At 44.6% G+C, this 26,809-nt stretch overlaps 1 protein-coding gene across 3 annotated transcripts in view; it reads left to right on the top strand.

Moving 5' to 3' along the window:
• Nucleotides 1–26,809, top strand: part of LOC119404749 (uncharacterized) — a 94,864-nt gene that overhangs the window by 19,299 nt on the left and 48,756 nt on the right. For 2 of the 3 annotated variants that reach the window (XM_049419005.1, XM_049419004.1), the window contains exons 1-2: nt 7,997–8,212; nt 25,677–25,777. In XM_049419005.1, the coding sequence (XP_049274962.1) occupies nt 8,143–8,212; nt 25,677–25,777 (171 nt within the window). In that variant the 5' untranslated portion in view covers nt 7,997–8,142. Of the gene's footprint in view, nt 1–7,996; nt 8,213–25,676; nt 25,778–26,809 lie in introns of those variants that run through there. The other variant, XM_049419003.1, reaches the window with a different exon arrangement.

Here is a 26,809-nt window from a genome sequence, read left to right as displayed (position 1 = left end):
TTAAAATTCTCCAATTTGCCGAGTATTTCTGCTATCGGGCCAGTAACAGAAGCGTCTCAGGAACATAAAAGCACCATTACTTTGACATGGCCAAAAAAAAATCGCCGGAATTGGCCTTTAAGTGCACAATAAAGGGACACTAAAGAGAGAAAAAAAGAATTTTATCGTATCAGTAAAGTACTCTTCCAAATACCAAAATAACCACGCATGCCGCGAGAAGACGCTTGGTGAGCGAGAAAAACGTGCAAAAAGAAATGCGCGTGGCGACGCCGCATTGAAGTTTCCGCACCATTCGCCGTGACGTCATAGATTTTGACGGCGTCTACTAGGGTCTACGTAGTTCTTAATTCGTAAAGATGGAGTACGTTGTCTTCTGAGGGAGCCACAGGCTTAACATACCAAGTTTCAGGAGAGAGAGAGATACGAAGAGGAAAGGCAGGGACCAAGTTTCAGGAAATTCTGTTGAGCCAATGGGGCCAAAATACGAAAGAAGCACTTCGAAATCCATAACGTTACCACTTTAGATTATGGCGGGAAATTTAAAAGTGATACTTTTGACATGGATTTGCTCATCTAATCATAAACCTATGATGGTGAAATTAACAAAACTAAAGCTTTCAGTGTATAATTCATCAGTCTAAACTAATTTACTATTTCAGTTTAGTGCCCCTTTAAGGAACACCAGACGGTCAAAATTTCCGGAGTCCTCCACTACTGCGTTAATCATAATCCTATCGTGGTTTTGAGACGTCAAACCCCAACAATTGAAACATTAATAAGAACGAAATGCGAATGATCTAGAGTACCGTGAGCTATACTACGAGAGAGATGTTTGTAGCTGCCCTATATATATGCGTCTGCACCGAAGCGCTGCAAAATACGACGTTGCTTAGAGAAAAGTAAACGATTTATGGTACTATATGCATGTGCTATGGGAGGTCCGGAAGTTGTCTTTATAAGCAGAAGGTGATGACGTAGATGGCAAACACTCTGGACGTTTACAACAAACGATGTTGTGGCTTTTAATCTACGGCCCTCAGCATCTGCATTTTTCGGATTCTCACGAGTGAAAAAAAAAAAAAAAAAGAACAGCGCTAAAAGACGGGACAAGAAAGGACACAGACCACGGCGCTGAAAATCAACCAAATGTGTTTATTCTTCCAGTCAGCATATATATACTGCACCACTTTCGCCATGAAACCACAGAAAAACAAGAAATAAAGAGTGAGCCTGCGCAGAGGCAATAAAGTGATCAATGGGACAGTAATTCTATCTCTTTTGGAAGGAGGGAAATCGAGGGGAGGCTTACAGATGCCTTGCCGCTATTGTGTATAGGATAAGCTTCTGAAATGAGTCGAGCGCGTTCCTCATATTATTTTGACAGGAATGTGGTATCGTTACAAGATGGCTGGCAACCGCAGTCATTACAATGAAGAGATAATTGACTATCTCAAGCTTGTTTTTTAACTCTGTTCGAATGCTCGCGCATGCGGTCATTAGCGCACCGCCAAGTTTGACCAACGCAGTAACGCCCGCAAGAAAGAGGAACCTAATACACAGCACCGTCACAACATTCAACAAACATGTTCTCTTCATTGCATCTTCATTTCTTCTCGATCACTCGATTGACTTGCTGGCACACTCTACCATGCTTATTTCGGGCAGAAAACAACAACCTAACGCCTGCCCTGCCGACCACTTTTCCTTTTTTTGAGATTGTGCGGTCTTGTGCGTATAATTGATAATCGCTACAGTTTGCTGCGAGTGTGTCTCGGATTGAACAGCTGCTGAGCGCTTCTTTTTAAAGCCTGCTGCTGTGAGGCTTTCGGTGATGTTAGTGAAAAGGGTTACTGGAAAACCCGATAGCTTCAGACGTGCTACTTGCGAACGAAAACTTGCATCAACTTGTCCCGTTTTCTTAGCGCTGTTTCTTTTTCTCCAATCGTGAACATGAACCAACCAGCCCATACGAGTACCCTACTGCAGAAAAAAATTGGCGAATTGACAAGAATGTACGAAACTGGGAAAGAAATTATGTTTATTTTCAGCACGCATGTCAGGAGGTTGCAACTTACAAACATAGGTTACGAGCAAAAACCCCATTTGAGGTCGAAACTGTCATCTCGGCCTTCAGGTAAAAAGTGAAAACGAGGGGTAGGGGGGGGGTGTTCTGACGTCCTGTCGGGGGGCCGCATAATGCACTACCACGCGGGCCGTAGGTTGCCGAACCCTGAGTGTGAAGAACAAAAAGTGAACGATTCAGAGTACCACATGTACTCCACTATGAGAGAGCAGATGCCGCCCCGGTTTCTAGGGATAAATCCCTATGGGCCGTATGTCACTCGGAGGAGAATCAACTGGGCGTTAAGAAAAAATGGTGAACTATGTAGAGTACTCGACGTACTCTACTGTGGGAGAGCAGTATGCAAACGATCAACTCGACAACATTGAAATTGATATCATAGTTAGAAACAAGGAGGTTCTGGGGACAGTACAGAATACATAAGTGGTGCTCACGAAAAGCGCCAGGGCTGCCGTCTGTGTTTTCAAGATTTATTCTGCACTAACTGATTTTCTTAGTTTCCTACTGGCAAACCATGTCAATGTTGCTCATGAAACAGCAAACCTTTAATTAGGATTGTAAGGACATCGAGGAGATTCGCACAGCAGGCTACATTTGCAGCAACTTTATTTTCTGTTGCCCACCTCCTCGTATACGCACGAAAAGCCATCCGGGATTTTTCCGGCGTCGGCCATTCGGCAAGAAATCTCCTTGGGCAAGACGATTGACAAAAAACCCAATCTTTACAAATTGCGGCTCTTCCTACCATGATATGCATAAAAGTCGAATACAACTTTAGAAGTCTGCGGCATTTCCCCCTGAAAGGCGGACGCACACAAGCCTGCACCAATGGGCGCGATCTCCAGACTGACTTCATCAGCCGGACTGGCGGTAATTCAATCTTCGGAGAACATTTCCGAGTGCATGAGCGGGACTATTTCTATTGGCCGCGAGATCGACCTATAGGTGGCAGCACCGTCGCCGCGTTAGTGTGGAGAGGCGGTCGGAGGCGCGTATACAAATGCACACAGCGGCGCTTCGTTGTGAGCGGTTTGAGCCGATTGCAGCTTACTAGTAATATATACGCTCTTCATTGTTGAATGCACAAAGATCATCCAACCTTACTATTACTCGGGAGAGAAGCGCGATCTGCCGATGAAAGGGATGCTCGCAATGGATGACAGTCTGCGCTTACGCACTATAGGACGTTTTTCGTTGTTTTCTCTGTACGTGTTTAGCTTGTGTTTTTTGTATCACGCACTGCAGTAGCACGGATGAACTACTTAAGTGTTTACTTCTTGTTCATTTGTATACCAGCCCATATTCCTGTGCAATGAGTTCAATAGCACTGTTCACGCGAATACGCATATATACGCAGGTAAGAGTTTAGCACAGAGCTTTCGTCGATTGTTTACGAGCATGACAGTGATGCAACAAAGGTCTGGTTATTTTATGGAACAAGTGTCTTTTTTTTCAAACTAATAATGTCCGGTGCCTTCCATCAATTTATAACAACTCCACACAAACGCTCAAGATAATGTAAAAATGTATGAGGTTTTGCGTGAAATTATGCGACATAAATGTAAGGCACGCCGTCGGGATTAATCTTGAACATCTGGGTCCTTCAAAGCGTACCTAAATCTAAGCACATGGGTGATTCTGCATAAATTTCCCCCAAGTTAAAATTGCGCGCGGCAACTCCGTTTTATCACTGCCATGTCATTCCACTGTCTGTTTTTTTTTCTTTTTTTAGGGACAGTTTGAGTACCGAAGTCTCAGACTTCACTTGATAGAAATATTTCGCTGTAGCGGGACCACGACCGTACAATGAAAGGACATCTTAAGCACAGCTAAAGCTCATCATGAACTGGAGTGCCGCAGTTATACAGCTTACAACAACGCGAAAGTACATGAGCCTCGTTTTTGTTTACCACCGAGTTGATAAAACGCTGCATTCACATACTATTTAATGTTCCTCATGTTTGGGGCTATGCCAAGCGCACTTTAGGGTGTGCTTGAACCAGAAAGCGGCACCAAGACTGAAATGATTCTGGCGAACGAAGGGTACGACACCAATACGCAGCCCTCTGGGAAGTCGCACTCATTGATCTTATTACAATGAGCATGCAGCCGAGCAAGCTCATTTGCTTCTGTGCACCAAGTTAGGTATACGTACGAGCAGTTAAACTCGCGCTAACATAACAGAACAAACCGCCCTTTGAGAACGTGCAGGACGTACGCGCACATGCAAACACGACGTGGCTAGCAGACGACGCAGGGAGCAATCCACACTAGGCGCGCTTCAGTCAGTAGCCGCCAGGCGGCGACTCCGCTCGATCTCGCGGCCAATAGTCGCGGAGGTGATTGGCTGCCGCGTTTAGGCCGTCTGGGCGGGGCCTCTCCGGACTTGTTAAGCTGTATTAGGCTGTAGACCGTTCTTGTACAGCTAGGCGCATTGACTACGCTTATGATATGTATATCAGTAGAAGACATGTAGAAAGAGCCACCTTTTAGATGCGAAGCATCTTATAGCGGAGTTCAAACCAGTGGTGGTGGTGGTAGTGTGCGGCGTGACCACCCTTGCTGCGCATGTGCATACCCTCCCCACACACCTACCTCCACTACCCCTCTCCCCTCCCCCTCTCCACTCTTCCTCTGATACGCGGGCTAGACATGCCGAAATTCTCTCCTGCGCAACGCCGAGATGAGCGCCAGCGCATGCGCGTCCCCTCTCCCCCCTCTCTCCTCTCCTACGCTGCCACCCTCTCGCGCGCCTGTCGACCGCATTCCCCGCTCGCCCTGTGAGAATTAACGGCCAGGCTAGAGGGAAGACATGACGAGCGTAGCGTTCCTCTTCGCGTTCCACGACGCGAGGTCGGTAGCATGCCCAACGAACGCCAACGAAATGCGATCGTGCAAGTGCTCCGGCTTCGCATCGCCTCATGGTCCCCTTTAGCGGGAAATGGTGTAATTTTTTGTTGTTGCTAATAGCGGCATACCAAACGATGAATGACTGATCAAAATAGTTGTTGAAAGAGATGGTACCATAGGTTACGCTACAAGGCTGAGGGATTAGCGCATGGAAGAGCGGTCAGCATACTTGAGTGTTTTACAAAATTTATCACTATTTTTTTTAAAGAAAGTGGGTCCTGAAATACTTTGTGAGTTCAAATTGCTGCCTTTTAATTTCTTGTAGATGCTCTACTTAAAACTGCCTTCGTGATCGCTTTTTAATGACTTGAGCTGTTGCGTGATTAAGTAGTACTCATTACTGCTTTTTCGTACGTAAGTACGTACGTAATTGTACCTAGTAAGAAGAACAGGGGATGCTACACTTATAGTCATACGTTGTGATTGATTTATTTTTTGATAACGGATGCTCACTTTATGGAATTTCAGAAATGGCCCCATTTCGAAATGAATGGCACTAATGTTCTTTTAACTAAGCTCTTTTGCAATCTGTATGGCCGTCTCTTTGGTGAAGCATATCACGGTTATTTTCATTTCACTGATTTTTGTCAGGAGGAACTATTGGCTCTCGAGAACAATGCAAACGACTGCTAATGTGGCTTCAATTACGATTTCCCAGTAACGCTGTTGGTCACAACATACGTCAACAGACGTTAAAGCTAAATGCAAGTTTCAGTACTACAGAAACACAAGAATCAATGTGCAGGCGTTCTTAAGTCATTTTTCTATTACGATATTTGTTGCTCCCCCATGACAGATACAGAAGAATTTGCAAACCGTATATTTTCGGTTATAACAATGCACATTTCTATATATAACGATTTCCCAAAGAAAATTCATGCAAGAAGTCAGGTTTGTTATCTGTGTATATACAATAGCACTTAGACTTCGATACCACAGACGCACACGTTTTTTTTTTCCTTTTTGTTTTGCTTTGGTTTCATTATTCAACCTTTCCTTTAAGATAGCGGATAGCCAAACCTTAGCAGATTAGCCAGCATTGTAGTCGGGTACAACTTTAGAAGGCAGCGGCATTTGCTTTCCAAAGGCGAATTAATGTGAGTCTGCTCCAATGGGCCAGAGCTTTAGAATGACGTCATGAGCCGGTAACTCCGCCCTCTGGCTCATGAGCGGCACTATCTCTTTAGTCGCGGAGGCAATCGGCGCTCGCGCTTCGGTCATCTGGGCGGGGCTTCTTCCACCTTCTCAAAGGGAGACTAAGAAAAAAAAAAAAAAACAACGCTTGTTCTCGTGTTAGTAAATTACCCTTTCACAATACCAGAAGCAGTACTCTTGCCGCGAGAAGACGGCTGGTAAACGAGAAAACACGCAAAAAGAAAATGAAGATGGCGACGCAACCTCGAAGTTCCCGCACTGACTCGCCGTGATGTCATATATTTCGACGACATCTACCAGGGCCTACATAGTTCTTAATCGGCAAAAAATGCAGTGCATTGAGATCTGAGGATGCCATAGGTTTATCGTACCAACTTTCAGGAAGCTTTTAAACCAGTGTGGCCAAAATACGAAAAAGAGACTTTGAAATATCTGACATCATGCTGAAGTCCCTGTGCACAAATTTCGACGCGATATATACGGAAATGAAACTTTCATTTTCTCTTCTATGAGTACATCCATGGTGGTGAAATTAACAATTGTAGAGTTTTCGAAGAATTATTTATCTGTTTAAATTGATTGATCGTTTCACTTTGTGTCCCTTTAAGCTGTACCCGATTGTCGTCATCATTTAAACCAACGTATGTCAATTGCCCTCATTTACCATTAATAACCCAACATTAGCAATAATTTAGCCACATTTAGCCAACTTTAACGACCGTTCAAACAACATTAGTTGCCTTCAGCCATTAATCAGCTGTATTTAGCTAGCGCTAACTGGCGGTGGTAGTATGCCAGTATACGGTAGGCCAGGAGATCACCGCTAACGTTGAAAGATTATGGGAGAGATGGAGGGGGGTTTAGCCAAGATATTAGCTCGCATACAAAATGGTGTGGTTTACGCGCTCAGCCGGGCGTCAATGGATTTAGTGTAAGATGGCTTGTGATGCGTGCGAACCAACGTAATCTTCAGGAACCCCAGCACAATCGTCTTTTCAGTAAGCAAGAGGGAGAGAGAGAGACTTTAAAATGAGTACCGGAGAGCTTTACTTGGCGGCATGGCTAGCTTCATCATACACCCAAACATATAAAAGGTGGGCGGCGAAAACAACGTACAAAAAATACGCTTCCCCGTGGTGAGTCGAGCAATGTAGCAGCTCCTCTCGAAGTTGCGTAATCTCTGTTGAAGCACAAGTATACGAGCGTCCCTCCTTCCTCGCCCTTTATTCTCAGACACATAAAATCATCATATAGTTATTCGGGTCACTTGAAACGTCATTGGGCTTCATTATGTACAGTCATTGAACGTTGTTACAGAGATACATGATGTGTCACATATACCACCGGTATTCACTCTGATTCCGAAAGAATGACCTCTGCACAGCCAGGCTTCGACGCATATCGAGTTCTCTAGTGGAATGAAAATGAAATAGAAATAAAATTATGAAACGAAGGACACAAAAGCTTCAAACTCAGCGACCCGGTATGCGCGCAGTGGAACAATATATCGAACAGTAGATTGGCGTGCGCGGACTACAATAGGTGTGTCGCGCCATGAAAAGAGCCGCGAGCCGCTGAACCGTGGCCGCAGGGACAGTCGGTCCATCGAAGCTTCCCGGAAAGATACGGGAAGAGCGGGGCGACCCGGCCGCCGGAAGTCCCACATTTGAATGCCGCCCGAGAGGGCCGCCATTGGCCCAGCGGGCAGCGTCCCGTGACGTCAGAGCGCGCGCTTTCCGCAACGGGCCAATGGCCAGGCCGGAAGTGGCCACTGCGAGTGAGCCAGCGCGCGCGCGCGCGCGTTGTCGTCTTACAGCGGGCCAAGTGAGGACGGTGTATGTGTGATCGCTGAGCACGTTTGGTTGTCGTGTTAACCCCCCGACTTGACTTGATCCGATGCCTGTGCCTTTGTTGGTGTGCCCTGTGGCGGGCTGATGTGCCCGGTGCCAGGGATGACGGACGCTTTTTGCTCGTAGACGGTGCTTCGGCCCAAGATGGTCTATAGCTGGTCCACCATGGTGCCCCTGGTCTCCTTTCTCGCGGCGCTAAGGATTTTGACTGAAGGTGAGTGGCATGCCCAAACTACTTTCTCATAGCAGAACTTGTTGCTGGGCTAGTTGGTGCATAACTCCGAGAGAAATCTGAAAGCCTAAGCATCACCAGAAAGTACAAGAAAAGAGCCTACTTTCTCTTCGCTCCCTCCTTTCCTGAACTACCTTCCTCTCGATGCTAAGTCGGTTAACTGGCAGTACTAACCTACAGCAAGCACTTTGGACATGCAATCAGTCATTCTGACTGGCTTATATGTTTTCAAGGGAATGAACGCGCTGCTAACGCTCCGAAAGCGCCAGTTCGTTCGGATTAGCTTTTAGTTACCCACGGCCATCCAATGTAGCGCTCACTCTTTGGCAATCAGCCAGTGTAGTTTGTATACTATACCATAGTGGCAATAATTCTACGACAACTGTTCTAAAGCACGTTTTTCTTATAGCTTATGTACACAGCAATGCGACCTGATAGATTGATTTTACCAGAAGAACCAACGAGATCAGCGCTCAGTATATACCTGTTTCATAACGATGCAGTTTAACGTGAGGTTAAGGGATATCGGTGTTCGGTGGACACGTCCTACTCACGGGTGGGTAAACGGAGTATCAACTACCGCTATTGGAATATAACAAGGGTTCGTGCAGATCTTTTAGGTTATAGCGGAAGGGGGCGGGATAACAAGTTTGGAGTTAGTGTTCCAGAATTAAAGCGTCAGTAATTGAACGCCCTTTGTTTCAGGTGTATATAAATCACTATACCGTACCGTTATTTAATTTGAAGAAGGTTAAAAGAAAGACATTGGGGCGCCATTAGGGAAGAGGTCGTAGCGTTGACGAACATAAGTGCTAATGAAAGAAACACGGAGGAAAATTTGTGGGAAATCGTTTCATCGAATACGAGGCGATTTAACTATAACGATGGTCAGGTAGCGATGGAGGTAATCCTCAGCCTGCAGTAAGCGTTTCCACAAGGGAACTTGCCTTCGTCAAGGCAAAGTCAATTTTTCACCCCTACTTGACATCATTGCCCTGAAGGATAGGCAAGTCCTCAAATCGAAACGCCGTCGGTAGGCGGATGCTTCCCAAGTTGACTAAGTGTAGGTCCCTTAAGGCCACAGTCTTCTTGTAACTTTTGTTTCAGTGTGCCTGTATGACGATGGCATATAGCCTCGCAAGGCCTCGCTTGTAGCAGTCAGTTTCGAGGGAATCTTGAAGTTCTGTATTTTCAATCACATTACGTAATCAGTATAAGGCGGAAGTCCAGGAGAAGATGGAAGAGATGCAAAAATCCTTGAACACGGGATGTTGCTGTAGCCAACGTTTGGACAAGCTGTCTTGTCTTCTTCAATGGAGCAAATGTCGACAAGTGATCTTGTCCTTCTTTAAGGCAGCACGTAGTTTCGTCTTCTTCGGTTGCTACCTTGACCGCCGGACCACTTGTCGAAACGTTGGCTGCAGCGACACTCGGTGTTCAAGGACCTTTCATGACTACAAAATCAGTATAGCATCAGTTTCGATGGTGAAACCTTTTCTTTACGTTTGTCCTTTAATGGAAGCTTGTCAATTCGGCGTTGCTATTAGAGGAATAGGTACCCTTGCAGTAGTCTGTAACAACGATGAATTCAGTTCACTCTATAGCTAACGGTAATGAAACAAAGAGACTGCATGTGCCCGCTTCTTGAAAAAAAAAACCAAAAAAAAACATCGCGTTAACGTTATCGATATTTACACCGCACTTCACTGCAGAGAACTGCAGCAGATATTAAAACTAGAGGGTCTCCTGGGAGCCATGAGCGGTGCAGGTTTCGATAAGACTTTGTAAGCTAAACCTAGTGTGCGCATCGCGCACACGTATTTACTTTAAATTGCAGTTATTTTCTCTCGTTCTATCTCCTGAACAGCTGATTATAGTTTACAACCGGGGTAGCATTATAAAAGTGCAGTTGTGCTATCCTTAATTCTCCGGTTATCCTTAGACTTTATTTATTTATAACTTATTTTTAATGTTCTAATTGTTGGTGCGTACGCCAGACGATACACCAAAAACTAAAAGAGGTGTTTCAGAAGAGCGTTAACTAAAACATAAATGACTGGAAAATATGTATCATACTTGTTAGTGCGGTATGTGCCCTTTGTTTCGTTTTTGCATTAGCGCCATATTTTATGGTGCGTCGCTTTTTTTGTAGGTAATTAGGCGCTTGCCCTGCTCAAGTATCTGTTGTGCATATAGAAAAGCTAGCCTTAGAGTGTAGAGCTGTTTCCTTCCCTGTCTTTCCGCTTGTTTCTCCTTCCTTCGTTGTGTTCCAAGACTTCTGTCATTTCGCTGATCTTTGCACTCACTTCTCGTCGATTCAATCATACTAATTCATGTAGGCTACTATACAAGTTGAAAGGTCACTCCAAATATTGGACAGTGACAGCCCAAACATTCAATGCATAGCAGCAAACGTTCGCAATGTCATTAAAGTTTCAATCTTTCGTGTTTCTGTCAAAGTTTCCGCGCAACAACTTATTCTTTCATGATGAAAGCACATTGGAATGAGTGGGTGATACTTTCCAACGTTAAGTTCCAAGACGAATATCTTTTAGAACGCATGATATTCAAGAATGCTCTGTGGGAACTCCCTATCCCATCTACCTCATCCCGTCTTTGTGGCCTGTCGGCTAGTCGTTTCTTTCCTCTTTACTTCTACTCTCCCTATCTTCAAACCCCATTTCCATTGTCTATAGTAGGCAGGCCATGTGCCCTTCTCGGTGGTATTTGCCAGCCTCTCTTTGCTTACTTTTCCTTTGTACTCTTTGCATACGTGTACATTGAAGTGCTCACTTGGTGCTTGTGCTCTCTTCATTACAATATGTCCCCGTGTGAAATAGTATTAAGAATCATAATATCCCACATCACCTGAATATCGATAGCAGTGCCCTGCCTGTTGCTTCTCTCTCTCTTTCTTTCCGTATATTCGCGGTGCATTTATTTATTTATTTACAGGATACCTGCGTTGCCTCAAAGGCGTTATCGCAGGGGCAGACATCTGTAGGATCACATGTTACATGTTTTACAGTGAAAAGCAACAAAAATATATGAAACAAGGTTAACATCAAGATAAACGAGGTGAAAGGACAGTAGGTTAGCATGTTCAAAGGTAACAGAAAGTTGAAACAAAAGCTAGCACAAGTATACATTATTGTAAACACAATCGGGAATAGAAACTATTAAAACTTCAAGATTTATGTATGACTGATGTGACTTATAATGAGACAACATAGCTGTGGCAGAACGGGTGAGACGCGGTTGTGCAGGCTATATAGTTATGGTGGGTTTTCTGGCGCAAAAGTCAACGGTGTCTCTGATGCGTCAGCACTCAACAGGTGTCGATGCCATTTCCTATCTGGATACTGGATCAGCGTGCGTGAACGCATCGACATCAACGACCGACGAGTGATTGGCACCTATGGGCCGTCACTCGGGTCTATGACGCCGTAAGCGGTGCGCAGGAGAGTGGGTCTGGAAAAACCCGCCGGAGAGAGCGAGCGATCCTAGAAGTGTCAGTGTGGGGCGCCGAGCTAGCTGTAACGGAACTATATTTGGTTCACATGTTCACTGCAGTATTTGCTGCTGCTCGCAAACGTTTTCTAGTTGTGTTCTCTAAAACTTGTTGCAGCGCGCGTCTAAATGCGTGGTTCGTGTCACCAAGATTAGGCCTAATGCTTTCCTTGTTTGTCTGCGCTGTTTCCCATTGCAACAAGGCGGTCCCCCACGATATCGATGTCGATAGATTTTCGTTTATAGTTACCAACACAACGAACTAGACGTGGAAATAGATTATCCGGTGAAGCGGTTGCTAACGAATGTTGCCAGGCTTTATTATACTTGTAGCAACATCATTACCACCACCATAACAGCGCTTGCTGTGCAACACAATAACGAACGAAAATGAATAGCTTTGGAAATTTCTGTATTTATGCTACAAGAGTCGGAGTGGGAATGAAGAAGGCCTGATCAATTTAATAACAAAAAATGATCAGGGTACTTTTATAAGTGAGCCTAGAGACAGTAGTACTCCTTTACCAGATTTGCAAGCCAGCCGGATCCTTTTTTTTTTTTTTTTTTCATCAGAGTCGCTAGATGGTATCTGCTGAGGACCAAGGTTCTCGCATTGGAAAAATTGCCTATACACAGGACAAAAAAAGCTGCTCAGCCGAAGCTGGTTCCTGTTTCGTCTTGCACTTACATATGCCCAGTCCTTTCAAATTTAGTATTCACTCACTACCATTACGTTAGTGCTTGCTTCTTTAAAACTCAATAAAAACTGAAAAAAAGAATTAGGCAGCTTCGCACTCGTGATTTCGAGCCTCATGGAAGAGCGGAGCTAGGACGGTCCTGCCTTCTTCTTTCTTTCTTGTCTTTCCTTTCCTTTTCTGTTGCTTTCTCCTTTTCTTTTCTTCCTCTTCTTCTTTCTTCCTTCTTTCTTTCTTTCTTCTTTCTTCTTTCTTTCTTCCTTCTTTCTTTCTTTCTTCTTTCTTTCTTTCTTTCTCTCTCTCTTTCTTTCTTTCTTTCTTTCTTTCTCTCTTTCTTTTTTTCTTTTCTTTCTCTCTCTCTTTCTTTCTTTCTTTCTTTCTTTCTTTCTTTCTTCCTTCTTTCTTTCTTTCTTTCTTTCTTTCTTTCTTTCTTTCTTCTCTTTCTTTCTTTCTTTCTTTCTTTTCTTTCTTTCTTTCTTCTTTCTTTCTTTCTTTCTTTTCTTTCTTTCTTTCTTTCTTCTTCTTTCTTTCTTTCTTCTTTCTCTTTTCTTTCTTTCTTCTTCTTTTCTTCTTTCTTTCTTTCTTCTTTCTTTCTCTTCTTTTCTTTCTTTCTTTCTTTCTTCTTCTTTCTTCCTTTCTTTCTTTCTTTTCTCTCCTTCTTTCTTTCTTTTCTTTCTCTCTTTTCTCTTTCTTTTTCTTTCTTTCTTTCTCTTTCTTTCTTTCTTTCTTTCTCTCTTTCTTTCTTTCTTTCTTTCTTTCTTTCTTTCTCTTCTTTCTTTCTTTCTTCTTTCTTTTCTTCTTTCTATTTTGCTCTTTCTTTCTTTCTCTTTCTTTCTCTCTCTTTCTTCTTTCTTTCTTTCTCTCTTTCTTTCTTCTTTCTTTCTTTCCTTTCTTTCTTTCTTTCTTTCTTTCTCTCTTTCTTTCTTTCTTCTTTCTCTCTTTCTTTCTTTCTTTCTTTCTCTCTTTCTTTCTCTCTTTCTCTTTCTTTCTCTCTTTCTTTTTCTTTCTTTCTTTCTTTCTTTCTCTCTTTCTTTCTTTCTCTCTTTCTTTTCTTTCTTTCTTTCTTTCTTTCTTTCTCTCTCTTTTTCTTTCTTTCTTTCTTTCTTTCTCTTCCTCTTTCTTTCTCTCTTTCTTTCTTCTTCTTTCTTTCTCTCTTTCTCTCTTTCTCTCTCTTTTCTTTCTTTCTTTCTTTCGCTCTTCTTTCTTTCTTTCTTTCTTTCTTTCTTTCTCTCTTTCTTTCTTCTTTCTTTCTTTTCTTCTTTCTTTCTTTCTTTCTCTCTTTCTTTCTTTCTTTCTTTCTTTCTTTCTTTCTTTCTTCCTTCTTTCTTTCTTTCTTTCTTTCTCTTCTTTCTTCTTCTCTTTCTTTCTTTCTTTCTTTCTTCTTCTCTTTCTTCTTTCTTTCTCTTTTCTCTCTTTCTTTCTTTCTTTCTTTCTCTCTTTCCTTCTTTCTTTCTCTCTTTCTTTCTTTCTTTCTTTCTTTCTTTCTTTCTCTCTTTCTCTTTCTTTCCTTCTTTCTTTCTTTCTTTCTTTCTTTCTTTCCTTCCTTCCTTTCTTTCTCTCTTTCTTTCTTTCTTTCTTTCTTTCTCTCTCTCTCTTTCTTTCTCTCTTTCTTTTCTTTCTTTCCTTTCTTTCTTTCTTTCTTTCTTTCTTTCTTTCCTTCCTTCTTTCTTCTTTCTTTCTTTCTTCTCTCTTTCTTTCTTTCTTTCTTTCTTTCTCTCTCTCTTTCTTTCTTTCTTCTTTCTTTCCTTCCTTCTTTCTTTCTTTCTTTCTTTCTTTCTTTCTTTCTGTTTTTCTGTGTGTTTTGCCTCCTTATTTGTATTCCTTTCTCTCTATCTATGCCTATTTCTTTCTTTCCTTTCTGTTTCTCGCTTGCTCTCTCTTTCTTTCTGCCTTTTTTTCTCTATTTCTTTCTTTCTCTTTCTTTGATTCTCCCTCTTTCTCTCTTTGCCTTTCTGCCTTTCTCTATCTCTATTTCTCTCTTTCTCATTGTTTATATGCTACGATTTACCTCTCTTCTCTCCTCCTTTTCCTCTTCCCCACCCTCACTTCCCTTTCCCACCCCTTGCTATACTATACTATACATGACTATGCTGTGCTCTGCTAGCGTGCCTGGATAGCCGCGTGGTTAAGACGCTTGCCTTCGGATCGTGAGTACGCGGGTTCGTATCCGCCTCACCAAGAAATTTTTTTCGCCAAGAACTTCTCTCTTTCTTTTTCTTTCTCTCTCTCTCCTTCTCTCTACGTACTCGTTCTCTCGTCCATCAGAGTTATTGCATCCCACGTCGGACGAATCGGCGCACGTGTTCAGGAACGAAGCAGAAGGTGAAGAAGAGGACGATGAGAGTGCGTGCCGCTTCATGATTAGGACAATTTCTGTTCACTCGTCACGGACTAATTAATGCTCGGCATAAGCAGCTCCGCCGTTATAGTGCGTGATAGTAACCTTCAGGACAAGGTCAAGGTATTAGAATTATTTGATTTCAAGAATTTCTTTGGGGAATATTCAATAAATTAAATCAATTCAACTTTAGTGTACAGATGGCCTGGTTAATCTGCAAGACAATAGAAGTAGCTGACGGCCGTTTAACCGGAGCGTAGAACTCCGCACTCAAGCATACTTCACGTCAATTACTATTTTACTGTATTTTTAGTATCAGTACTGACTCGCGCACATGGAAAATTTTAGCAGGTGTCTCATTTTTTTTCGCTTTTGTTCTGTATTAACCGTTTCCGCGCAATATTCTGTATGCCCTTACTCTGCATTATTTTGATCATATATCGAGTTTGTTTGCACTAGGCAACCACAGACGAAAGAGCTCCAAATGTTGATAATTACGTACAAATAAATAATGAAAGCGACAGTAGCAATGAACAGGAGTCACGGTGCATGGCAGTACCAACGAACAGCAGCATTACAAATGATATTACGTTTATCCCTTATCACCTGTTTTGTTTGTTTGTTTGTCTGATTTTCCTACAAAGAAGTAATATTTGGACCGAGTCTAAGAAACGGCACATTGAGTGTCACTATTAGTTGGAGACGTGAGAAGAGCCAGCCGTAAAAACTTCATTCGTCAGCAGTGGTCTAGGTGTCTTTTGTTAATGTTTTCGACGCTTGAAAAACCAGTTTGCCAAGAAACACGTTGTGAACGTTTGTCATAAACAAAATTGGAGGTGACCCTAATTATTGACTTAGGAGTATGGTAGTGGCACTCACACGTCGGTGTTCGTGGACACTGGTGTATTCCTTGGGCACTGCCAAAGCGGATCTCGGGGGCCACGCAGAAAGAGGCGCGTGGTTTAGATTTGTTGCGCCAGGTGTCGCAACGATGCAAGCTGCTCACAAGACGAACGTCTGCTCTTACAATGAGCTCATTAAATCAATTTTCATTCATTACCCTGACAGTTAACTGGCCTTCACCCGAAGTCGTATACCCGATGATCATACCAGATATTGTATGTATCATTTATAACCTTTAACTTGAACAGAACCACCGATTTCGTACCACTTCAATTTTTTACAAGAGTTTTTCTAAACATTCGGAAAACCGGAAGTGCTTAGAAGAGAAACAAGAATGTCTTTCGGTGCTCGTGCCACAAAATAAAGCCTCAGCCTCCTGCAGCAGTCCTTTGACAGCGGGACTTGTCTTCGTCAGGGCGTTGTCGACGACAAGATGGTCTTGGCAGCGTCAATGTCAGCGTACGCTTCAGAGGTGTCTTTCGTTTCTCCTTTATCGACGAAACAGAGGCTCCTACCTCGTCGTCATGACTCTGATTCATAAGACAACCCTCTTTGTAGTCAGATTTGGCGTCAGAGTTCAAATTTACATCGTTAGGCCACTGTTGTACTGATTAGGGCTTCTCAGTCTACTGTCTAAGGTTAGTGCTTGCACACGTATGCTTCCTCTGCACAAAGTGGAATATCTTCTGATGGAACTGGGTTAAGCACCGCCTTCATTACACCCCCCCCCCACACACACACACACTCTCTCTCTCTCTCTCTGTCTCTCATGCGGACACACTTTTCTTCATTGCTGATGACGTTGAAATACCTTAAATTGTACCGTTACATCCGTCCTTCTTCTGTGTGTCTCCTGACTCATTGTCAGGAGACACATTTCACATCGCACTCATGATTTTATCATTCATATATGTTTTACCGGCCTTTTGCGCGTGGAATTTCAGGCCCCTCTACAGCCACCTCACATAACCATCGCTCACACTCGCTGCAATGTCATCATGAACATCTAGCTCAAGATCACTGTTAAGAGTCATCTCTCAAAACCTTGTGGCTGGCACATCATAGCCTGAGTTTCTTTTGCGCCAAAAAACCCGACTTAACTAACTAACTTCAATTGCCATATTATCTCCGTATACCACATTCAATCAATGAATTCACAAGGAACAACTTCACGGTTTTAGCTGTATAATACTAATTTTTTTTTTCGGTATCCTGCTGACCACCCTTTCTATTCCCATTAGCAATGACTTGACCCCGGAAAACGCACGGCATAGGGACGGTATTAAATTGCCAGATTTGAAACGTTACTCCCCCTGTCTCATTGTACCACGTAGAAGACGGGAATCGAGAAACACGATCTTCATGGCTGAAGGCTCAGATTATGTAAGATATGTAGCCAGACAGATTGACAAGTTAACCGGAAGCCGCAGAAAGAGATAGAAAGAGAGAGAGAGAGAAGGAGAGAGATCATACACGGTTTGGTGTTGATGTTTTATGAAAGAAATGTGATATACATTATAATATAACTAAAACGGGAGGCTTGTTGTACGTTCTCTATCTGGTGCGCAGTGCGCATATCCGCTTCACTTATCGTCATACCCATCCTGAGAAATATGCTACGAGTATCGCGATGCAAACCACTCATTAAGAAACTCCTTTCTCTCTCTCTCTTTCTCTCTGTCACGCACACACATGTGCAAAGGGCACATACACTTAGTGACACAGGCATACCCGCGGAAGCCCTATTCATGAAGTCTTATTAAGACGTGCATACATCTAAGAAACCTTAAGCACGATGATATGAGATACGTGCAGTCCTCCGTGGACGACTTGCTGGTCGACCACTTGTCACGACCTCACAACTCTTTATCGCTACCCTCGTTTCCCTTCCCGGAGAAAGCTAGCTAGTGCGCAGCTCAACGACCGTGCTCCGTATGTGGAGTCGCTGCTGTTTCTAGCAACGGCGGAAGCCAGCGAGGCCTCCCGTCATACATTGCTCTTGCTGTTTTTCTTTTTTATTTAACCTTTTCTAACCTCCCCCCCCCTCCTTCCTCGAACGTCATTCAACGGAGGGACAGATTTTCAGGCATTCCACACACGCGCACTTCCAGTTAAAAAAAAAAAAAATCATATAAGTGTCGAAAGAGGTGCGCTTCAGAGACGGCACCGGGCGATGACAAAAAAGGACATTTTCTTTTATTTCCGCTGGCGCGATCGAATAAACAGACAGAAAAGTATCAACGGGTTTTAAAAAAGATACCGGAGGCCAGTCGGGGCCGAAAGGACTGAAAAGACGCTAACACTGGGCACACACACCGTCCGCACGCCAGCACTCGCTCGCATAGAAAAAATGAAGAGAAGCTCTGTGCCGTTGCAGGCACCGATGCACTCGCGAAATGCCGCAGCCAGTGTCCACAGAGAGCAACGCGAAAGGAGGGGGTAACGTACCGCGTTGTGCGGAGAAAGGGGGAGGGTGAGTCCGCTGGCCGGACGTCCGGAGCGACGGGACGCTCTTTTCAGGAAGCGCACCGGCAGCAACAGGCGCGTCCCCAGTCCGGAAGCGGCAGAGAGGGGCAATTAAGCGTGCACGGTTAACCGTTATATACGCGCTGCCCCCGAGCGGGACCAGGCGCGGCCTGACGCCATCGCCGAGGCGGTAGCGCAGACCCGAGGGCTGTTAACGATCACAGGTTAACGCGAAATCATTGACAGTTTGCGAGTCTTTAATAGAGCAGCTTGGACACCGCTGTGCATGCACCGTGCAGGGCTTGCTAACCCAAAATGACTACGCCAGAGGACAGAAAGAAAGAAGTGGAATTTAAGGGTTCGTTTTAGGGGCGAAGCACCTGAGGGTTTCGGCTTGTCGGCGTGTCATGTCGTCGTCACGGTCCACCATAAAGGGGTACGCTCCGCAAAAATTGGGTAAATCCCACTACTCGCCACTGGTCCACTAAAAGTGAAGACAGCAACAGTTAGCCCAAGAAATAGCCGACGACCTATCAGGATTTAATTGCGTTAATTAACAGAAATTTGTTAAGTTCCGTCTCAAAATTGGTTTCAAATGGCACGTTTTCTCCTGTAAAGCATACTTCGTAGCATGTTGCGGTGTGTAACCCGAAGACAACTTACGGCAAAATCGCTGCTAATGGGCAATGAGAGACAGAAGAAGAAGAGGAACCTTGGGGTATCATCCATAGGCTGCAATACCTCTTCTTGGCCAATCCCCTAGAGTGGGTATGTGCCAAGCTTGGCAGGCTACAAAACAAACAAACAAACAAACAAACAAACAAACAAACAAACAAACAAACAAAAAACAAACAAACAAACAAACAAACAAACAAACAAACAAACAAAATAAGCTGCATTCCGATGCAGTTTTCCGACGACGTTAGTGGAGCTGAAACACCGTTCCCTACATGCCCGTTTTCAGGCTTGATACCACTAGTGCCTCATCAAAGAAATCTCTCTCAAGACAATGTAGCAAATTACCTCGGTCAGGCCCTACTCCTTCTTCTTCTGTCTCTCATTGCCCATTAGCAGCGATTTTTATGTGGGAAACACCGGCGCACAGTGCATGCTTCGCCCCTCCCCAGGTTCCACGTTAGTGGAGCCGAAACACCCTTCCCTCCATGCTTCGCCCATCCCTACTTTTTTTTTTTTTGTTCTGAACTCGCAACTTTCTTTTTTTCTTGCTAGAAGCAACCTTGATGAGAACGACCAGATAATGAAGGCAAGGAAAGCACAGGGGACGTTATTTGTAGTAATTATGTTATAAAGGTGAAGAAAATGAAGTGGACGAAAAGACAACTTGGCTGGACATCCTGCCAGTGGCAAGTTGTCTTTTGGTACACTTCTATTTCTTCACCTTTATAACATAGGTTTCTCCAGCTGACAGGCCCTTAACAGCAAAGTCCCGCGGTCCCTTGCGCATTTGCCTGAGACGATAGCGAAAGTAATCTTGTCCTTAATTCTCAATCGATTGCGTTGCCCCCCCCCCCCTCCCGCCGGAAGCTTTTTATGGCTAACGTTGTTTTGCACAGCCTCCGGGTTCGAAGGGATTGCAAGCATAGGCGTGCGCAGGGTTCCCCATCAGGGGAGGGGGGGGGGGGGCAAAGGTTCATCGCAGCGCCCCCCACTTTACTAAGTCAATGTATGGGGTAGATTGTGCGCCCCCCCCCACCTTCTTAGGTGACTAGAAGGGTCAATGGCAAATTTCGCGCCCCCCTCTTAGGTTATTAGGGGGGGGGGGCGCCCCCCCCCCCTCTGCCCCGCATGTGCGCACGCCTATGGTTGCAAGCTTTCTGCGCCTCAACACGTTTGGTTGAACGTCTGTACCGCGTTGCACGCCCAGTAAAAACACAGAGTCAGGCAAATACAGATCAGTGGATTCGAAATAAACGTCCGATAGCATGACACTAGCTTCCCGTGCTAACGAGTTTATGTCCTGAGTGACGAACAGGACCGCGGGAACTAGGTTCTACTTAAAGCGCCCGCCAGGTCGACTCCACCACTTCTGTTGTTCACGGTTAGTTAGCTCGGCGTCAATGTAACAGATGGGCAAGATGCCGCAATGAGGTTTCCGTGACTAATTTAGCCCGACTCCCACAAACATTGCTGGGCTGTAGCGCTTTGGCGGTTTGATTGAAGACGACTGGCATTAGCCACAACGTGCAACATGTAACTACAACTCGCAACATGACAACGATGAGTGTTTCACGCCACACGAGTCGATGCTTTGCAGCGAGAGCAAGCGCATCCGAAAGCATGCGATGTGTTAGCACACGATAAGGAAACTACGCAAATTGGGAGAGTAGGTTCAGGGTAGAGGAGGGGGGGGGCGTTACGAACGTGCTGTGATCGATCGGAGCCTTCAGCACATTAAACAACATAGTCATTTGTAGAAACACTCAGTATGGTTTCCGAAGCATGGAAAAATTAGCGCTGCTTGCACTAAGTCGCCCAAGGTTCGGTCACAACAGAGCTAGTGGGCACCTAACTGAGCTGGTCTTGGCTTTGATTTTACCATCTCACTTCTCTTTTTCCCAGCTCTCTTTTTATTGCAATAGCAATTATATGGACAGTCTCGGCTGGTTTTTGCCGCCGCCGTAATGTACCGTATATGTATAAGTATATATATATATATATATATATATATATATATATATATATATATATATATATATATATATATATATATACATATATATATATATATATATATATATATATATATATATATATATATATATATATATATATATATATATAAGTCCCAAGGAAAAATAATTCTGAAAAATGCTTCCGAAGCGCGGAATCGCACCAGTGACCTCTCGCTCCGCAGCGCGTGGCGCTAACCACAACGCCACAAAGCGCCGATCCTTCACGTAGCTAACGGCGAGCGTTATATACACACCATTTACCGCTGGCAGGACTCAGAGACGGCAGGCGCTTATAAGCGTTTCTTCATTGCCAGCGAGATGGCGCGAGGAGCGCAACGGGCGCATTTAAAAGTCGTCGGCCAGCTCGCTCGCTTCTTCTAATATTTGCGCAGGGAGAACATTGCCATTCCGCTGTCTGCTCGCGCGGTAGTTGCTGCCGGGGGGCAGATGTTTCTGCAGCGTAGCAGCGCGTCCATCACGGGCCGCTTTTCTTGCTATCACATTCATTGCTTCGCCCTTGCGGCGGAACTGTGACTTTTTTTCTATCTCTACTTGTATCTCTTTCTCTTTCTATCTTTTCTCTCTATCTTTCTTTCTTTCCTTTTTTCTCTTTCTTTCTATGTCTGTATTCCCTTTCTTTCTCTATATTTTTCACTCTTTCTTTCTCTCTCTCTTGCTCTCTGCATTCGTTCTCTCGACTTCTATCTTTTTATCCTCTTCCTTTCTATCTATTTCTCTCTTTCTCTTTCTTTCTACTTCTTTCTTTCTACTTCTTTCTTGCTCTCTCTCTTTCTTTCTCTCTCTCTCTCTGTGTACTCGTTCTCTCGCCCATCAGAGTTATTGCATCGCACGCCGGACAGATCTGCGCGCGTGTTCTGGGAGCGAAGAAGAAGATGAAGACGACGAAGGACGGTGAAGAAGAGAGCGAAGAGAGCGCGTGCCTGTTCATGATGATGATAATTTCTGTTCCCTCTGCACGTACTAAGGGCCGGCTTAAACGGCGCCGCTGTTTCAAAGAAAATGCGCAGGAAGACACTGAGGGGTAAGCCTCATTTTACAAAACCTTACACTGCAGGGGACACCAATCGGCGAACGTTACATTCGAGTGAAGCGCAGTAATTGTTGCGAAGCTCGCATTGTACACTATCGGATAACGTAAGTTCACCGTTTTAATCACTGGCGTAGACAAGGGGGGGGGGGGGGTGAGGTTTGAACACCCCCCCCCCACTCCTCCCAATTTTTATTAATTGCGTGTGTGTGGATACACACGCACACATGCAAACGCATGCACGAACATGCATAAAGTTTGGCTGAACCCTTTATGTATCGACGCAGCTCCACCGCTGCTGGCGCCATTGTGTGAGGTTATCTTGAACCACAACGCGTCAGAAAAGCTTCTGTGTTGCGTCACTGTTCTCGTAGAACGAGAAGACGAAAACAAGAAAGAATAATCAGTATTCAATAAGTATTGGCTGACGGCACCTTTGAACACCAGCAGACCGTTAAACATGGTCGTTACAGTGGTGTGTTCTAGTTGACGTGTCCAAATGAATGGGTGATCTTTCGTTCACTTTGATTCATTTCAATTTACGTCATCGTTACTACACTACAGTTAAAGACAAGAATTAATGACCCCTACGCTCTCCCTAGCCTTACTAACTGTTGGATTCATTTGGCTGTGTCCAACAAAACAACGAACCCCTCAAAAAAAAAAAGCTTTTCTAGTTCACGTGTGCGTCACATGACGGCGTGCACGTCTGCGTCTCCGGTGTGCCCGCTTTCCGCTTTCGCATACGCTGTTATCACGTCTACAAACAGGCTAATCTATGTAGCATCCGCAAATACTCTTTGGACGTCGACATAAAAATAAGTGAGAAAAAGTACGAGTTATTTCGTTCTTGTTTTCACTGTCGGAGCTCTGTTGGCAAGTGCGGAATGTCAAAAAGGAAGTCGGCTTCACGGAAAAGAGACGAAAGCTTATAGAGTAGCCCGTACGTGGATTTGACAGAGATTGTCAAACCAAAACATCACCGCATAGCCAGTGTGGCAACAGGTCATGCAGAAAGTGTTGTCCATCCTCAACCACGTCTGCTATCAGCCGGCCTCGCCTACCTCGGTTACCTTGAACCAGAAACAAATGTGCCAACACTGAAACGCGGAATTCCTTCACTTCCTCTCCGAGCACGAAAACGTGATTTGCATGTTAAAACCACCCCTTCGAAAGACGACAGCAAAAAAAAAAAAGAAAACAAAAAAGTGCGGACTGTAACAAGGACCGACGCGGCAGCCGCACAACATTGCCTGCGCAGCAGTCCAGGTAATACCGTGCGCCAAAGGACGGCGTACTATCTGGCCGTTGCATCGGTCGTTAGTTGACCCTGAGTTGAATGATCGTGTCGCCGGGGGTACGTTCTGCTTTCCATGACAATTGTCGGCGGCTGCGAAAGAATGTGCACGTTTGAGTTGGATTGAAGGGGGCGTGCACTGGGGGGGGGGGGGGGGAGGCGTGGAGCGCGGCTTTCAACTTGTCGCCGGGGCAACGGAACGCTCTGGGAAGCACGGGGGAAAGTGCGCGGCGAAGTAAAGTGGCTGGCTGCGACGTGTAAATACGTAACAAAGAAAAGAAAATCCTTTTCGTCGTTCAAAAGCATCATAGTTCTTCCCGTCTTCCGTAGGTACCGTGACGAAGCACAGCAAATAGAAGAGAAAAAAAGAAGCAAAACAACAACATCATTAAGGAGAGATGCAAAAGAGTGCTAACTTGGACCGGCTCGTACATGATGCCCTTTAAAAATACTAACAACAGCAGAAGACACTGGCGATGGGAGGGAAGTTCGTGGCCAGGAGCGTAGCCGAAAAGCTTATTCGAAGGGGTGGGGGCCTGTTCAACCACCCGTTATGTATGCTCGTGCGTGTTTGTATGTGTGCGGGTACATACATACATACATACATACATACATACATACATACATACATACATACATACATACATACATACATACATACATACATACATACATACATACATACATACATACATACATACATACATACATACATACATACATACATACATACATACAAAATTGGAGAATTTTGGGGAGGGTTAACCCTCCAACCCCCCTCTTTCCCTGGCTACGCCTGTGTTCGTTGCCTCCATTGTCCAATAGTCTCTTGCGCTGTTAAAGGCTGAACTTTCATTAAAACAAGGATAGATGCAAGGATACGTTGATTCGAGTAGCAAAGGCGTCAAACAATGAGACAAAACAACGCGTTGGACACAGTGAGCGATTTCATAAAGGCAACAAAACGTACATCGCGTTAAATCCTGCATTTTTAAAACTATAGTACATATGCTTCAAATAGATATTCCGTATGTTCATTCTGTTATTTACTTCCTGTTAAAACATAAATTCATAGGTCTCAATTCATAGGTCTCAAAGAAATATCGCCCGCGTCCTTTTTGCAAGCCACCGACGCATACCGCCGTGGTCCTCGGATCTATATCACTGAAAATGGTCCGCGCTCTAATTGGTTTAACGCGTGCGGAAGCACATCGCGTTCGGTTTTAAAACGATCACAAAGACACATGCTCGGTCGTCTCTTCAGGGTTGCAAGAGTCGCAGACGTAATTAGGATTATATAGGAGGCAATGAAAGAGATACAGGGACGGTGAAACGAAAGAAGAATAAAACATAAGCGATAAATAAGAAAGAACATTAAGCAGATAAGAAGTCATATATACAAGATGACAGGATAAGCAATAAAAGAGTTATGGGCAGGATGAAATGAAACAACAAAATGGCAGCAGAGATAGGAAAGATAGCAAATGAGAGTTAACAAAGAACTTAAAGTTGGTCAGCGTAGCCATGGACTTCAGTAGGGACATGTACCGGTACTAGCGACGCATCCTAAGCACGCCATGAGGCGTGCACTGCATTGAGACTTATGGTTATTTCCCCGTTAATCAACACGCCGCGATTTTTCGCAAGACGCCTGGACAGTTTAATGCTCTCCCGTACAGTGGAGTCAAGGAGGTTAATTTCTTTTAAACCTCCTTGAGTGGAGTACGTCTTACTCTAAATCGTCGAACATTTGTTCTAAACACATCAAGGAGGCACTGCTCTCACGCCTGTACATAGTACGACGTTTGCCGCCTCATGCGGTTGCGGTCATGCGAACGATTGCTATTAGTACCCAATAAAATTCCCTGTGTACTCTTTAGACGTGTAGCGTTACCTAGCGGGCTCTGAAACGTGCACCACTCTGTCACCAAGATGATCTCTCAATAAATTTACGGGTGACAACTAAAACTCCCGTGTTATCCACCACCTTTTCCATCACCTCCATGCTTCGCATGCATTCTTAGATATCTATTAACCTAATGTTCTGAATGCGTCTTGTCCTGCGTCATTATCGTTTTCTTTATGTACTCAACTACACATACTTGCTGTCAATGAGTTTATTGCTCAGCAGGAGCACAATATGTTGCGCAGCATTTTTTCTTTTCTAATACCTGTAAGAATCCCCAGTAGGCCTGGCAGCGTTACGTAATTACGTATGCATCGTTAGTACGGCAATACTGGATTGTAGGTAAATAATTACACGCAGTAGACGTGACGTGTTAGGTACGACAAAAAAGACAGAATGCACTTGACACCCTATGCCCTGTCACTTCTGTTATCCTCGTTCGCAACGTCCCGCGTCTGCTTCTAAACAAATAAACAATTAATTAATTAACAATCTCCAATGAGGTTGCGTTTGCTGTTTGATTACCATGAAAGCCTACAATTCAGTGCATCCAAGCGACGTTTTTCCCCCTTTTTCTTTTCACGCTGCAGCTCAGAGTTGCAACAACGGTGTCGGGAAGCTAGTCTACGAGAAAATATCCGACTACAAGCTCAGCGCCGGCTTTGGTGGGGGACGGCAGCGCGTCGAACTGGTGAGTACCACATACCCGAACAAAGCGCTGCTGGCGTTCGTGAACGATGTTGTGTCAAAGGCATCACAATGTCACACATTTCCCCAGTAAAGCCTTCCGCATGCATTCCAACAATACTTGACAAGGTATTATCGAAACTGGAACCGAATTCACATTGATTTTCGTTCGGAAGTGCTCCTAGCCATAGGCGCGCGCACAGAGAGCGAGAGAGAGAAGGTGGGGGGGTGGGGGGGGTGGGGGGGTGGGGGAGGCATCCAGATAATTAACTGCTTGATGATCTGGACGAATGACACAGGTAGGCAGGAGCTGCATCACATGGATAAAACAGGGAATTAAACTGAAAGAAGTGTGGGCTGTATTAGCAGATGCTGTAGTAGCAGATGCAGAAAATATACGACTCGGGGGGACGAAAGCGGAGGACAAAACTTGTCGCCTGTCGTATTTGAAACCGCAACCGTAGACGTGCGCACATGGGGTGCAGGCGGGCAGACAACCCTCCCCCCCCCCCCCTATTTTCCATTAAATTAAGGGGGCGGCAAGTCAACCCCGTATCTTTACTCAGTCCGACTTGTGCCGTCATTGTTCAATGTTCAAGTTTATGGCCACGAAAGTTCTTGACCATAATGGCGGCCGAAGACCCCTAATGTTGCATTCCAAGAACGGTTAGCTCCCAACATTTAACCTCGTAAAGCCAGTAACCAATGACAGGTCGTCGTGAGCAGCACGTCATTGCTTCATATTCATTTTTGCATCGATTCCGACGCTTGCTTTGGCAGAACGTGTTCCGGGGCGAGTTGGCGCTTAAGTGTTGCTAAACACGCAGTCTCCCTGGCGCAATGCTTGAAACATGAAGAAAGGCACTCCTCTGTATCTTCTGTGTCCTTACCTCATGCTTCAAGCATTGCGCCAGGAATAAGACGTTTAGCAAGCTTGCTTTCTGTCAGGCTCGTGCAATTAGGCAGGTGAGGGGGGCGGGCAAGTTTCAGCGCAGCCCCCCCCCCCCCCTTGATGCCCTTGATGAAGGACCCTGCG

The sequence above is a fragment of the Rhipicephalus sanguineus genome, chromosome 9 (assembly GCF_013339695.2).
Source record: "Rhipicephalus sanguineus isolate Rsan-2018 chromosome 9, BIME_Rsan_1.4, whole genome shotgun sequence".
Lineage (NCBI taxonomy): Eukaryota > Metazoa > Arthropoda > Arachnida > Ixodida > Ixodidae > Rhipicephalus > Rhipicephalus sanguineus.
Note: the sequence above shows the minus strand (reverse complement) of the source record. Positions and strands in the feature narration are given on the sequence as shown.